This window comes from Notamacropus eugenii, chromosome 1 (genome assembly GCF_028372415.1).
Source record: "Notamacropus eugenii isolate mMacEug1 chromosome 1, mMacEug1.pri_v2, whole genome shotgun sequence".
In the NCBI taxonomy this organism is placed as follows: Eukaryota; Metazoa; Chordata; class Mammalia; order Diprotodontia; family Macropodidae; genus Notamacropus; species Notamacropus eugenii.
In genome coordinates, this window is record NC_092872.1 from 268,178,858 (window position 1) to 268,195,364 (window position 16,507).

At 40.9% G+C, this 16,507-nt stretch overlaps 1 protein-coding gene across 1 annotated transcript in view; it reads left to right on the top strand.

The window, feature by feature from the left end:
* Positions 1-4,416: 4,416 nt before the first annotated feature.
* Positions 4,417-16,507, top strand: part of TMEM26 (transmembrane protein 26) — a 49,172-nt gene continuing 37,081 nt past the window's right edge. Inside the window, exon 1 of the mRNA XM_072628865.1 lies at positions 4,417-4,773. Within this exon, the coding sequence (XP_072484966.1) occupies positions 4,583-4,773 (191 nt within the window). The 5' untranslated portion in view covers positions 4,417-4,582. The remainder of the gene's footprint in view (positions 4,774-16,507) is intronic.

Sequence of the window (16,507 nt, forward strand, 5' to 3'; positions counted from 1 at the left end):
AACAGTTCTTTAAAAATGAGAGTGGAGCTGAGGGAAGCTAGTGACTATACAATAAACCAAGAAATTACAAAACAAAACCAAAAGAATGAAAAAATAGAAGATAATGTGAATTATCTCATTGGAAAAACAACTGACCTGGAAAACAGATCCAGGAGAGACAATTTAAAAATTATGGGACTACCTGAAACCCAAGATTGAAAAAAGAGCCTAGACATTATCTTTCATGAAATTATCAAGGAAAATTGCCCTGATATTCTAGAACCAAAGGGCAAAATAAATGTTGAAAGAATCCATCAATCACCTCCTGAGAGAGAGCCAAAAAAAGAAACTCCTAGGAATATTGTAGCCAAATTCCAGAGTTACCAGGTCAAGGAGAAAATATTGCAAGCAGCTAGAAAGAAACAATTCAAGTATTGTGGAAATACAACCAGGATAACACAGGATCCGGAAGCTTCTACATTAAGGGATCAAAGGGCTTGGAAGAGGATATTCCAGAGGTCAAAGGAACTGGGATTAAAACCAAGAATCACCTACTCAGAAAAACTGAGTATAATACTTCAAGGGAAAAAATGGTAATTCAATGACATAGAGGACTTTCAAGTATTCTTGATGAAAAGACCAGAACTGAAGAGAAAATTTGACTTTCAAACACAAGAATCAAGAATGAAAAGGTAAACAGGAAAGAGAAATCATAAAGGACTTTCTAAAGCTGAACTGTTTACATTCCTACATGAAAGATAATATTTGTAACTCTTGAAACTTTTCTCAGTATTTGGGTGGTTGGAGGGATTATACACACATGCACATAGACAGACAGCACAAGTTGAGTTCATTCAAAAGGGATGATATCCATAAAAAAGATAAAATTAAGGTGTTAGAGAGGAATATACTGGGAGGAGAAAGGGAGAAATGGAATAGTGCAAATTATTACTCATAAAAGAGATAAGAAAAATCTTTTTCAATGGAGGAGAAAAGGGAAGAGGTGAGAGGGGAAAAGTGAAGATTACCTTCTTCACATATGGCTTAAGGAGGGAATAACAGGCTCACTGAATTTTATATGAAAATCTATCTTACACTACAGAAAAGTAGGGGAGAAGGGGACAAGTGGGATGAAGGGGATAAGAGAATGGAGGGCAAATTGAAGAAGGGATTAATTAGAAGTAAAGTCTTTTGGGAAAGGACAAGGTCAAATGAGAGAATAGAATAAAGAGGGGACAGGGTAGGATGGAGGGAAATATAGTTAGTCTTACGCAGCATGGCTATGGAAGTCTTTTGCAGAATGACACATATATAGCCTGTATTGAATTGCTTGCCTTCTCAGTGGGGATGAGTGGGGAGGGAGGAAGGGAGAGAAGTTGGAATTCAAAGTATTAGAAACGAAGGTTGAGAATTGTTATTGCATATAACTGGGAAATAAGAAATACAGATAATGGGGTATAGAAATCTATCTATAGATAAGTGAAGAAGAAAAGTGAGAAGACAGGGATACAGGAAGTGTGGGGTGTGATAGAAGGGAGGGCACATTGAGGGAAAGAGTAATCAGAATGCAAGGTGTTATGGGGTAGGGGGAGGAGAGAGATATGGAGAAAAAATGGAACTAAAAATTTTGTGGAAATGAATGTTTTAATCTATAAATAAATGAACAAACAAAGAAATGAATGAATAAATGAATGAAAGGATGAATGAATAAACATATAAAGAGAAGAATTTCATGAGGCCTCCAGGAAGGGGTAGAAGAGAGCTCTTCATAACCAGGAGCTAGGGATTATCTGTTCTTCCACCACAATGGCTCTCTTCATGTGTACTTTCATGTAACAGTACAAGAAGTTTAAGGCCAATCTCCCTATTACTTTTACGTGTGCAAGAGGAGCATATGTCCCTGGTTTGTGGGATTGAATGGGGGAGGGAATTGTTTCTCTAGCAAGTAAATATCCTTTCTAAAAGCCATTAAAATCTGGCTTATAATCACCAAGAAGCATATTGGTGGGTGCTTATGAACAACAGTGTGAGAAGTCCCATCAACCCTTGGGATTACTCTAGAACAGTTAAGAAGTAGTAGTTATCCACCATCTGAGAACCTGATCTACAATTAGAGTGGTAGTTGGAAAAAGTAGACTAAGGTACAGGGTTTGCCAAAATTTGTTGTTGTTATGTAGCTATTTTTGGACCCCATTTGGGGTTTTCTTGGCAGAGATATTGGAGTATTCCTTCTTCAGATCATTTTACAGATGAGGAAACTAAGGTAAATAGGGTAAAGTGATTTGCTTGAATGAGCAAGTCAGGGTCACAAAGCTGAATGTCAGTGACTGAGGCAAGATTTGAACTCAGGTCTTCCTAAATGCATGATACCAAATAGAAAGTATAACTTTTTCTTTTCAAACTTTTAATTGTATAGTTGCTTAAGAGACAAAATGTTACAAATGATAGAGGGTTGGCCTTAGGGTCATAAGGACCTGGGTTCAAGTCACACCTCTGATCCATCCTATCTGTGGTACTCTGTGCATGTCACCATACTTCTCAATGACCTAGGCAACTCTAAGAGTAGAAGAGTAGATGTTGATCTTCATTAGTGAAGGGAATTTTCATGCCAGGAGTTCCCTGCACTGATGCGATCACAGTCTCAGACCCCTCCCCCCCCAAATTCTTTATTTTGCTGTGGCTCTGTTCCCACTTTGATTCTCAACCAACTCCTTCCAAACTCACTCAAGGAGCAAAGCTTACCCTGTCAATATATACATACATATATATATATATGTATATACATATATATACATATATATATATATTAGAAGTAGATAAAATGATTCCCCACTTCCAAACTGAATGTAGTCTTTTGTTCAGTAACACCTTTACTCACAGTTCAACAGTACAGTAGGAAAGATGTGGTTACTGCCCCCTGTGGAAAGAGACCCAGTTGAAGGCAGTTAGAACTCCTTAATAGTAGAACTGGGCATTGCCCCTCTGAGTTTTCTTGAGAAGCTGATAAAAATCACCGGAGTTACCAGATACTAGAGAGAGGAGAAGAGACTTAAATTTTCCAAGATATTTGATGGAGAGTTTAGGGCAGGATTGAAAACAAAACTGAAAGTGAATGTCTTTGTCCATCTGAAAAGGTCTTAGAAGGTTGTGGGTTTAGGCGTGAGTTATCTTTTGCCTTGTTTTCCCCATCTTCATCAAGCCACTTTGTTTCAGATACACAAAGATACTCCTGCAGTGGAGTGAAGTTCTTTTAAACTTTCCTAAGAGGATCATAGCACCTTAGAGAACATCTAACCCGACCCGCGTATTTCATAGGTGTGCAAAGGGATGCACCCAGAAGTTTCTAAATTATGGGTCTAGAACTGGAAGGTACCTTGGATGCCACCTAGTCCGATTCTCTTATTTTACACAAGAGGGAACTGAGGCTAGACAGGTTAACTGAATGACCTGAAGATCAAACATGTGTTGTTCATTTGCTAAACACCAATTTCGCGACAAGCACTGTATTAGGTACCTTCGATATAAAGACAGACCTTACCCTCCAGGATCTAATACTGCTATACAGTTAATAAGTAGCATTTCTCCCTCTCACCCCATTCCCCAGTTGTTACAGCTGCTTCACTTTTATTCTATGTCCAGCCCCTTGCACGGAGCTTGGAACAAGTGTAATAGGTCCTTAATCAATGTTTGTTGATTGATTGCATGTATCACCAGATCTCCGGTTCCAATTCCGGTTCTGGGACTTTAAATCCGATGCCACTTTCCTATATTTTAGGGGGGAAATACCTCCCCAAGCGATCTCAGAGATGTAGCTTGTGGGGCAGTGAAACTCACCGCAAGACAGCTTGTCTTGTCCCAGGAGTTTTGTGTTTTGGGAATCTGAGCAAGGACAGAAGTAGTGGGAGCTAACCAGAGCTCGGAGGGCTGAAGGACCTCCCGTCTCTCTGCCTTCTAGATCTCTCTCCTGGCCCTCTATTCCCTGTCCCAGATGGTGCAGTGTCCGTGGGGTTGTGCAGTGGTAGCCTGTGTGTGAGCGCCGGTGTGAGCTAGGTGGGAAGCAAGAGGGGCCGGGGACTCCAAGCCTCTGCTCCGAGGTGTTAGAGGTCCCCGCTGCGCTCCGCTCCTCGGGCTGGCTGCAGGGCTCTGGAGTGACCCCCGAGGAGGTCAGTGAGCCGCTAGGAGCAGCGGCAGCAGCAGCAGCAGCTGGCTCCGGGCTCTCGGGTGGGGTATGGGCGCGGGGTGAGCCAACACCCCTCCCGCGCTCTCTGGAAAGGCTCCATTCAGTGGTCCCGTGTGTGCATGTGTGTGCGTGCGTGTGTCTGAGTGTGCCTGTGTCTGTGAGTGTGTGAGCGCCTGTGTGTTTCACTGGCTCCCAGAGTTGTCAGGAAGTTTGAGGGGAGGGGCGAGCCGCGCGCCTCAGACTTATTTATAAAGGGCCGTCGGGGCGGCGGAGCGCAGGGGAGGGCTGCAGCTTAGGGGTGGGCTGCCGGCCGAATGAGGGCCGCTCCAGCTCCAGCTCCTGGGCCGCTTCTGCTGAGGGCCGGCAGGTAGGCAGCTGGCGGGGCGGCCCCGTCGGGGCAGCCTGTAGGGCATCGGCGGGGCCATGGAACCGCTAGTACTGCTCAGTGCCCTGGCCACGCGGCTGCTCTTCGCACTCCACTCGCTGGTGGGAGTCTGGCGGGTGACGGAGGTGAAGCAGGAGCCCCGCTTCTGGCTGCTGGCGCTGTTGCATCTCCCGCTAGTCCTGGAGACGGCGCTCACGCTGAAGAGGCGCCGAGGCCGAGGCTACCCGGGGTGAGTCCCCATCGCCCCTCTGTGCCCCGCGATGTCCTCCCAGCTCCCACTGTCCCAGCGCGGCCCCCCAGACCATCCGGATCGACTCGGGATGGGGGGAGCCTCCGACCAGGCAGGGGGGAGCACGGACGTGACTTACCTCGCGCCCCTATCCGTGGTTCCCGTCCTCACTCCAGCATCTCGGTGGGGTGAGAAATGCCAGCAACCCGGGAGCGCAGGACGGAGCTCCTGGACACACTCTGCGAATGCTCGGAGGAGGAGAGAGGGGGCCAATGACCCTCCTGCACGTCCTGTCCCCACCACCCGAAGTGGAGGGGTTGGGATGTGTGTTCTTGTTTCCTAAGTTCAGAGCTCTCCCTCTCCCTCTCTCCCTTTTTCTTCCCTTTTCTCTCTTCCCTTTCCGTCATTCATTTCTTACCTTCCTTCCTTTCTCCACCCCCCCCCGTTCTCCTCCCTCTTTTTTTCTTTTTCTTTCTTTTTTTTACTCTCTCTTCTCCATTCCTTCTTTCTCTCTCCTTTCTTCCCTTTTCTCTTTCTCCTCTCCTCTCTTTTCCTTTTCCTCCTTCCCTTCTTTCCTTCCTTTCTATCACTCACTTTTTCAGTCTTTCTTTTTATCTTTTTCGCAATCTTTTTTCTTTTTCCTCAAGCTCTCTCTTGAACCCCTTCTTTCCTGCTTGAACTCATGCATACCAGCTTGGTTGCAGGAAACCACAAAAGGAAAGCATGTGCTGTGAGGAAATAGCTGGGGTTAGGAAGCCGAGACAGGAAAGAAGCAGATTCCTCTGCCGGGCACTGGCAATCCCTGACTTCCCTGTGATGTTCTCTAGGGACTCGGCATTCGGTCCTTTTGAAAGGTTTTGCTCAGGGTTTTCACTTGGGGTCTCCCCAGTGAGTCACCGCAGAGTAACACAAGTCTTTGCTTTACTATCCTCCCTGGGAAGCCTCTCCTTTCCTTCCACTAGGCTTTATTCTACCATATATATTCAGCTCCTTCCAACTTGACCAAAGTGCTTGAATGGATTTTGTGGCTGTTTGCATGCCCCCAATCTATTTTCATCCCAAACTTTTTCAGGGTCTTAAAGAGCCTACCATTTCAAGGATTTTTATGTGTATTTTTAAACTAGAAAAATTATGGTCATATGCCCTCTTTCTGTCGTGTGGATTGGCTTTTAAATGTTTACTTTTTTTAAAGTTTCAAAATGGAAAAGCCTTGGATGGGCTCTCAGGGAATTTCCTAGAGAGGCTTTCACATTTTGTTTTTTTTTCTAAAAAGTAAACCTTTAAAAACCAATCCAAGTGACAGAAAGAGATTAGAAGAGCAGGTTGGCATGGTAGAAAGTGGGTGGTGGCCTGGATCTGGAATTACAGTACCTGAGTTTGAATTCTATTTCTGTCACATACTAGCTGTATCTTTTTGAATAGGTCACTGCCTGAGCCTCTTATTCCTTCATGGGTAAATAAAGGGGCTGGGCTGGATAATCTCTAAGTCCCTGCTGGCCTGGGAATCTATCCTTTCACTTTCTATGATCTTTTTTTGTTCACAATGAGGTACCATTGTTTTCAAGGTTTAAACTTGGCTTGATGCTATGGCGATTAGAATGTCCTTTGTAAAGTCAGCATCATCAGTATCATGTTATAATTTGGTCTGCCCTGGCTGATTGTAAGGGACTTCAGTATCACAGACATAGACCTCAGAGGGGCCAAAGAATTCATTCAGTTCAGCCTTCTCATTTTATCAGGGAGGAAACGGGGAGCCTCCAAGAGTGAAGGGATCAGAGAATCCTCTCACATCATTGATTTAGAACGGGCTGGGCCAGTTCTTGGAGCCATCTAATCCACTTGCCTTATTTTTACAGATGAGAAAGAACCCAGAGAGGTTAAATGATTTTCCCAAAGTCACACAGGTACTAAGCTACAGAGCTAGGAGTTGAATGCAGGTCTTCTGATTCCAAATCCAGGCTTCCCACTACAACAGAAAGCGTTGTAGAACCTATGTTTGTAATCTTAAAAGCCAAAGCAATTAGTTTCATAAACTAGTTATAGGGTTAAAGAAACAAATGAAATGTGTGTGTGTGTGTGTGTGTGTGTGTGTTTTCTATTCTCACCTAGGTCATATAACATCGATTTTGTTTTTGCAAAGTACCTGATTAAAAGCAGAAAAGTATTTCCATCAGTAAGAGAATTAAGTCTTTAGCAGAAGTGTATATAGTGTAGAGCTGACCTACTGACAGTAATCACTTGATTTTGGAAAAGGTGAAAAGCACATTCTAAATGACTTTAAAGATTCTTTCAGGGAGAACTTGAATGTTAACTGATACCAGTTACTACCAAGGTGACCACAGTCAAGTTACCACAACTTCCTGGGCCTCAGTTTTCTCTTCTGTGAAAATGTTGAGTTTGAACTAGTTGATATCTGAGGCCTCTTCTAAATCTCTGATTTAGGATACTGTGTTGTTATCTCATGTAGATCTGAAAGTCGTGGTTCAGCAGAGTCTTTCTGAACTTCTTCCATCTAGTTTGTCAACATTAATCCGGCTGATATCCCCAGTCAACTGAGAAGCCAATTGTGGGAGACAAAAGTAGTGACCAAGTTGCTGGCTAGTGTCCAGGGTGCACTTGGGGGAAGCTTGCATTTTTTGGCAGCTGTCACATGTCAGTGGTCTGTTTTCAGTTTTAACATCTACTCATTTTTTTTTTCCTTTTCATATCAGTTGAACACATTGTCCTTTGAAGCAAGTAGTGGAACCTCCTGGAGACACCAAGAATCATAAACTGGAATAAAGTCAGAAAATGAAGTTAGTCACTTTTACTCGAGTGGAAAGGTTTATATAGAAGGGTTTATTTTGTGGAAATAAAGAGTATAATTTTCTTGTCCTGGGTAGCGTCCAGTCCAGTCATTCAGAGTAAACAAGCAAAACAGATTGATTGAGTTAGCATAGCAGGCTTTAAGACTCCTTTAAAGTCTTCTTAAAATTTGAAGGTTTTATTGGTACATTTCCTTTTTTAGTCCTTGGTTTTTTCTTTTCTAATCCTTCATCATTTCTGATTAATGTAACATTAACCTCCCCTGGCCTACACAGAAACACATAAAATTCCTTCCCTTTTAAAAAACAAAAACAAAAAAAGTGAAGCAAAAACTGCCAATGGGCATTCAGAGTCAAAGGACCTATAGATCTCAGCTGTCTCACTTCCCATTTTGCTACTTGACATTGGTCAATTCACAACTTCCCTGCCCTCACTTCCTTCATCTATAAAATGAGGGAGTGGAGTGATCAGCATTTTGCTCCCATCATCCTCCCCCCCAGAAGAATGAGTTTCACTATCTTTCTCTGGGACCAAGATTGGTCGTTGCAATTCATCTTAGTTCATCGACCTTTCAAGGCCTTTTTAAATTGACATTGCATTGTAATGGTGCCATATACTATAGCCTTCAGGCTAATGGAGGAAATTATATGAATGTTTTTAAAATGGTCTGTTTAATGTCTTCTACTTCTACTCATTTTGCTAAGTACAGTTGAGTCTGCAAAATCAGTCCTTTGTAAACTGGAATTTTATCTCACACTCTGCTAAGTACTTACTTAAAATCATGCTGTGGGGGGAGGACATGCTGCAGAAATATGGGAAAGCATTGGGCAAAAGCCATATCCAAGGTTATTTTAATTAGCTTGTTGCATTTATTTAGCTTCTTTAACCTGATATAAGCCCATTCATGTCCTACTTCAATGCCTTCTAATGGTTTGAAAGTAATTCTGGTTTTTTTGAAGGCTGTGCCAGTAGAGTATCTGTTCCTAGTAAGCTGGGAAGGCTTCAGTTATGTGTCCTATGATGGACTGTTTATCTGCTGTCTAGGGTCCAACTTCAGTCATTTTCTATAGGCTTCTGAGTGGAAAGTCAGCCAGTAAGCAAGTGGTGAAATTTGGGGGCACAACAATCCATGGAGATTGCCTGTTGAGGTCTAGAACATGGGTTCTGAACTAGAGTTTCAGAGAACTCCAAGGGAATCCATGGATATATTTCAGGAGGACAGTGAATATTGATAGGAAAAAATTACATCTTTATTTTCCCTAAACCTAACTAAAATTTAGCATTTGCCCCAGTTATAAGAAGTACCTGGGACTTTTTTTTAAATCAAGAGAAATCACAGATATTTTCATAATATATTACAGATGTTGCAGCTATCTCAAAATATCATTTATGCTCATTTACTACTTTGAAATTACTGTAGTTATTTGACCTTTCATTAGATATATTATTCTATAATATTTTGAAATGTTGATAGTTATTTCAATATAATTGGTTTCTTTTGTAGCCTTCTGTATTTTATTTCATGTATTTAAAAACATTATCCTTAGAAAAAGTCTGTAGGCTTCACTAGACTGTCCAAAGAACACATAACACAAAAATGGATGAGCCCTAGTCTAGAGGCAATGTTTTTACGTTTCTTTGTATCTGAAGGGCTTAGTATAAATTCTTGTTGACTCTCTAGAAGAGTTGAGATTTGGACCACTGATGGGACTGTCCACAGTTATGGAACCCTAGATTCTAGAAGGACAAATGTACCAATTTTTAAAGCAAAAAAAAAAAGGGAGAACAGAAGAAAGTCTGCAAGCCAGTGACTTTATTTTTGATCCCTGAGAAAATTCTAGAATGGATCATTAGAGAGGCGAAGTCTTGTGAGGATAGAAGAGAGTGAGAGTGTCACTTCCCACTTTATCAACAACAGGTCATTCCTGACTAAACTCATTTCCATTTTTTGACAGGATTACTAATGTATCAAGTAATGGGACTCCAGTGGATAAAGTTTATTTAGATTTCAGCAAAACTATTCCTAAAGTATCTCCTATGGTTCATATGATGAAGATGATGAAAGATGGATGAGTTGAGGGTCCAATCAGATATATTCCAGAAATGCTAGTTGTTAATGATTCCATGTCAACATGTCCAGAGGTCTCTAATGAATTTCCCCCAGGATCTGCTATTACATAGCTTCATGCGTATTTTAACATTATTTTTTTAATCAGTGACTTGGATAAAGGCATAAATGGGGTGCTTATCAAATCTGCGGATGACACAAAGTTAGGAGGGTTAGCTAACATGGGACATGACAGTGTCAGCATCTAAAACAATCTTGACAGGCTCAAGTAATGAGCTGAATCTATTAAGATGAAATTCAGTAGAGATAAATACAAAGTCTTCCGTTTGGATATCCCCCCAAAAAATCTACTTGACAAGTATAATATGGGGGAGACATAGAGAGATAGCAGTTGTGGGAAAATCAAACGGATCTGGGGGTTTAGTTGGCTGTAGACTCAATATGAGTCAGTAGTGTAATGCCGTGGACAGTGGAGTTCATGAGATCTTGGACTACATTAGAAGGGGCTGAGATAGGGACGTGAAATGCCACCCCTCCTCCCATACTCTGCCCTCATGAGACCCTATCTAGAGTCTTAGATTCAGTTGTGGGTTCCACAGTCTGGGAAGGCTATTGATAAATTGGAAAGTGGCTACAGGTAACCAGGAAGCAGAAGGGACTTGAGTCCATGCATTGAGGATTGGTTGGAGCAACTGGTATATTTAGCCTGAAAAAAAGATAACAAGAGCACCATGATGGCTTTTTCAAGTATTTGAAGGGCTGTCTTGGGGAGGAGGTATTTGTTGCTGATGTTATTCAATCGCTTTCAGCTGTGTCTGACTCTATCACCCTATTTTGGGTTTTCTTGGCACAGATATTGGAGAGATTTGCCATTCTCTTTTCCAGTTCATTTTACAGATGAGGAAACTGAGGCAAACAGGATGAAGTGACTTGCCCAGGGTGACACAACTAGGAAGTGTCTGAGGCCAGAGTTGAACTCAGGTCTTCCTGATCTCAGATCTAGTGCTCTATCCACTAATCCATCCCGAATTCAAAGAACAAGCATTGGAATTGGAGTCAAGAAGTCCTGAGCTCAAATGCAACCTCAGACGTTTCCTAGCTATATGACCCTCAGCAAGTCACTTCCCCTCTGTTTGCCTCAGTTTTCTCATCTATAAAATGAACTGGAGAAGGAAATGAGAAACAACTCCCCTGACTTTCCCAAGAAAACCTCACAGGGTCACAAGGAGTCAGACACAATTGAAAGAAGCAAGAATAAAAATTTAAACTCAGAGGGCAGAAGCAGGAATATCAGACAGAAGTTGCCAAAAAGTATGTTTGATGTCAGGAAAATGTTCTAACAATTTAAGTTATCCCAAAGTGGAATGAGCTGCCTCAAGACATAGAGGACATCCTTCTCCATGATGTCTTTTTTTGGAATCCTATTTTATTTTTTAAGTTAATATATTTATTTTAGTTTTCAATATTCACTTCCATAAGTTTTAACTTTTCTAGCCCTTCCCTTCCCCCTTCCCCAAGATGGCATACAGTCTGATTTAGGTTCTACATATATATTCCTATTAAACATATTTTCACATTAGTCATGTTGTATAGAAGAATTAGTCCAAATGGCAGGAACCCTATGATGCCTTCAATTAGATGCCAGAGGACCACTTGTTGGATTTATTATGAGGAGACACTTTTGTTGTATCAGTTGAACCAGAGGGCCACCAATATCTGTTCCAACTCTTATAAGAGTCTGTGATTCTAATTATTGCTCTACAAATAAGGAATTTTTTCCAGGAAAATAGAATATTGTTTCTATTTATAGCTTGTAAAAAGATGCTTTGCTACTGTTCTTTAAAAAAAATTTAAATTAATGAAAACCATATACAAACCAAAGAGAATAAATATCATGGCTGTCTTGGAGTAAGGCAATATGATATACTGGCGGGACTATGGGATTTGAAGTCAGAGGACCAGGGTTTAAATCTGAGCTCTGACATTTCCTTTGGAAAGTCGCTTGACCTCCTGCAGCCTCAGTATTCTCAACTCTAAAACGAAGGGGTTGGATGAGATGATTTCTGAGGTTTTTTCCATCTCTACAACTATGATTCTATGAAATATGAGGCCAACATAAGGAGAGAGATGACAATAATTAGTAATTCCTATGAACAGATATAAAAATGTGGCTGTCTCAATTTTTCAAGGATAAAAATGTGCTCATCGACTTTTGAAGAATTCGTTTTTCCATACACTTAACAATAATATTTCTCACTATCCCTCTTCCATCCTCATTTACCAACTTTTACAAGATCTAAATTGTACTAAATGTGTGTAAAAATAGCCTTTTCAGTTACATATACCTGAAGGACAATAAAAACATTCTTTTCCCTTGATCTGAAAGTCCATTGGTTTTCTCCACATAGTAAGCATTAAATGAATGCTTCTCAGCTTGATTGGACTGCTCAGTTTTGATAAAGACAAAGGGAATTCTGTTGTGTTACTGCTGACCCCTGCTCAGAGACCAAACTAATGTATAAGGAACAGACAAGAAAGCTAGAGCGGAAAGTGTTACTGAAATCCCTTGAAACCCAGCAAATATATTATAGTCATCCAAGAAAAGTTCCTCCCACTTTGCTTTGGAAAGAAAAGATGGAGCTAAAGATGCTGAGCTCAGCTGGCCAGAGACAGGCCATATTACATCAACCCCACTAACTTGCCAGATGGTGGAGATTTAACATGCTGGGATCCTATAAGACAGATAGATTCTGAGTTGAAGCCTTACCTGGCTAAGCCCAAGAAATTTATGTGAGGGAATGTTACTTTTGCTCCTGCAGTTTTGTTCATGGACCCTCATATTTATGAGCTGGAAGTTGGTATCTCCCTACCACATTTTTCTTGTTTTTCCTTTCTCTTCTCTGGGCAAAAATCCAATGGATCTGTGACATACCATTTGAGTAAAGTCAAATAGAAGACAATATTTCAGTTGTTTCACAGCCAACAGTGGTAAAATATTCCTCAGGGGATAGAAAAATTACCAAGATTTTGACAAGTTTGAAGCGTGTTCTCTTGAAAGTATGTGAGAATGAAGGAGAAGCAATAATCTAATCTGACTTTCCTGGCAAGAGGACAGAACTGGAGACCCTGGAGCCTTCTTCACACCCCAGAACTTTCAGACCCTTAAAACCATAGAAAGCATGAAATTGCAGCAAGACACACCCTGTTCTCTCATCTCACCTCATCTGATATTTCTCTTTCTCTCTCTCTCTCTCTCTCTCTCTCTCTCTCTCTCTCTCTCTCTCTCTCTCTCTCTCTCTCTCTCTCTCTCTCTCTCTCTCTCTCTCTCTCCCTTCCCCTCACTTTCTCCCCCCCTTTCTTGTTTGTCTGCTGAACAAAACAACCCTCATGGAGGTATCATGTTTTTTTGGGGGAGGGGAGTGCAACACTTTGTTCATAGCTTGAATTTTTCACTTAATTTTTGCTCCCCTGACCAACTCTCCTTGAATCTACCAAACCTTCCATTGGTATGAGACTCATAGTCAGTGAGTGAGGGCTGTTAGGGTTCTTTCCGCAAATGATCTAGTATCAATCTAGATTCTAGGGAAAGGTGAAAGAAATGAAAACAGTTTATACAATTCAATTCAACAAAGATCTTTAAAGCACCTACCATGGGGAAAATGATGCTAGGAACTCGACTGAAATAAAAATATATGTGTGTATATGTGTGTGCGTATATAATACATTTGTGCGTATATAATACATTTGTACATATAGATCTACATCTGTCATCTATCTCTGTTGTTGTTCAGTTGTTTCAGTCATGTCCCACGCTTCATGACCCTGTTTGGGGTTTTCTTGGCAGAGAGTGCTTTGCTATTTGCCTCTCAAGCTCATTTTACAGATGAGGAATATATACATACGTACACATATATGATATATACATACATGTGTATATTCCTCATCTGTAACATACACCTGTATATATTTATATTTAAGTATATATACACATAAATATGTACATGCGTACACATATACGTGTATGCACACATATGCACGCACATGTGTGCATGTGTATACACACATATAGATAGATAGAGATATGTATATAGATAGATATCAGCCAGGTGATGCAGTAGATAGGGCACTGGGTTTGGAATCAGGAGAATTCATCTTTAAATCTAGCCTCAGATACTTTCTAGCTGTGTCACCCTGGACAAGTCACTTCACCCTATTTGCCTCAGTTTCCTCATCTTTAAAATGAGCTGGAGAAGGAAATGTCAAACCCCTCCAGTATCTTTGCCAAGAAAGCCCCAAATGGGATCATGAAGTGTGATGAACTCCATCTACCAATGCAGATTATAGCTGATCTATGACAGTCAGTTGACCAGTTCTAGAGTGGGAGATCCTAACCTGGGGCTCAGGCACACACACATACATGCATGTGTATACATACATATGTATGTTGTATACATGTGTGTGCATGTGTACATATATGTGTGGATAACTATTTCAATATGATTGGTTTCCTTTGTAGTCCTGTATATTTTATGTATTTTATAACATTCCAGAAGGGTGTCCCAAAACTTCCAAAGAGGTTCAAGACCCCCAAAAAGGCTAAGGACCTCTTTTCTAAAGGACTACTTGGGCATATATTATGGTTAAATGAGTTTTTTGGCATCAAACAATTAGTGGCAGAGGCAGCGTGTGGAGCTATATCTTCCTGGCTTCAACAACATCAACAACAGGAGTAAAAGCATGAGAAAGATTTACTTTGCCCAGAGCTCTAGTTTCAGTGGCATAGGAAACTCCCTTCACCAAGGCAGATCTACCTCTTTTCTACAACTTAGAGGCTTAAGAGAATTGCCTTCGGACACTGAGAGATTTGTCTTGTCCTGCCACCATTCAGTCACTGTGTCTCAGAGGTGGGGCTTGAAGCTGGGTCTTCATGATTTACAAGGCTCTTCTTCTAATCACTATGTCAAGATAACTCGGAGGGGGAAAAATACACACACACACACGCACGCACACACACACACACACATATACACACGCATGTACACATATACATAGAGAGAAGAAAGAAGTCAGAGGTGACAGGGAAGGAAATAGGCAATTTAAAAATCATTTGAATAGATACTTTTTTAATGGAAAAAGCAAGTAAAAATTTTTTGAAAAGCAAATGGCAAATCCTTTGGAGTTTCACATTTATGTATGATCCTTTATAGTGTATGTGAGTGTTTTGTTGATGGTTGCTAGGCTTAGAATAGCAATATGTTTTAATAAAAAAAAAAAGAAATAAGGTGCCTATAGGAACTAAAAATTCCTAAACACATTCTACAAATACCTTGGGGTGAGAGGCAGAAAGGTAACATATGCCTCAGGAACAGTTTACTAAGTGTCACGGGACTTGTGTTGGCTAGATTGCAACTTACTGAAATGTTGTTTCATGTTATAAATACATTTTTGTTTTTTTTTTTGTTTTTTTTTTGCATTTGGACACAGTCTTAATCTAAATTGACAAATTCCCAGATGTTCCCTTCACTTCATACAGTTTGTGACCAACAGGGGGCACTGAAGAAATAAGCTGTAGATTGACAGCCCCCATGCCAAAGTCCAGTTAGTATAAAGAAGGGAATGTCTTTGAACAAGAGATAGATTTCAATTTAAAGGGAGAATTTCTAAATTATTGAATATAAATTGAAAAATAATTTGGTGTTAGGTCATATTGCTCCTGTGACAGGACACCTTATTACATAAATATTAGGCTGCTCTGCCATTTTAATCAGATGATTAGAGTTGGCATTAAAATACCAGTGATGGTCACTTATTCAAAAGGATGATGTTTCCTACCACCACAGGATTTAGGGCTGGAAGTCTCCTTAGAGAACACCCACATCCTGTTTTATAGAAGGGAAACATGGGGGTCTGTAGTTCTTATCTTTGTATCTCTAGGACTTCATGGCCTCTGAACTCCCATCCAGAGCTAGATGGGTGGTCCAGTGACTTTTCCAAAGTCACACAGTTAGTAAGAGGCAAAGCCTGGCTACAAGCACTGTCCAGCTGACTCTACATAGCATATGTATTGAGTGACCTCCTGGCATACACACACACACACACACACACACACACACACACACACACACACACACACACACACACACACACACATTCCTCCCCCTCTCCCAAATCTTTACTTAGCTAACCATCATAAACCTGACTATATGATCATTCTTTTATTTTCATGAATCATAATTAAAAGAGGTGTCAACAGGTCCCCTGATTTATAGTGGTTAAAAAAAAACAGTGTCATATGTAAATGATGGGGAACACATGGCTAGAGAGCTGTTCATCTGAATTTTTAAAAATGATCAATGGGTTTTATTTGATTTCAGAAACTCTAAGTCAAAAATACAGGACAACAGTAAAAGGAAGATGGACAGCTAAGTGGTACAGTGGAGGGAGTATGGATCCTGGAGACAGTAAGATTCATCTTTCTGAGTTCAAATCTGGCCTTGGACCCTGACTAGCTGTGTGACCCTGGGCAAGTCCCTTAACTCTTGGCCTCAGTTTCCTCATCTATAAAATGAGCTGGAGAAGGAAATGGCAAATCTCTCCAATATCTTTGCCAAGAAAAATGCAAATGGGGTCACAAAGAGTTGGACACAACTGAAATGACTGAACGGAAACAAAAAGGAAAACCCAACAGAAGGAAACAAACATTTATTAAGTGCCTACTACGATCCCATTGGAAGTGAGATCACCTTTTCTTTTCTGATTGACCCTAGAGTGAAAAAACTACAAGCAATCGGTAGAAGGTACAGAAAGGCTTACACACAATTGGCACTGCCTCAAATTGAAATAAATCATAGTGAGAACCCC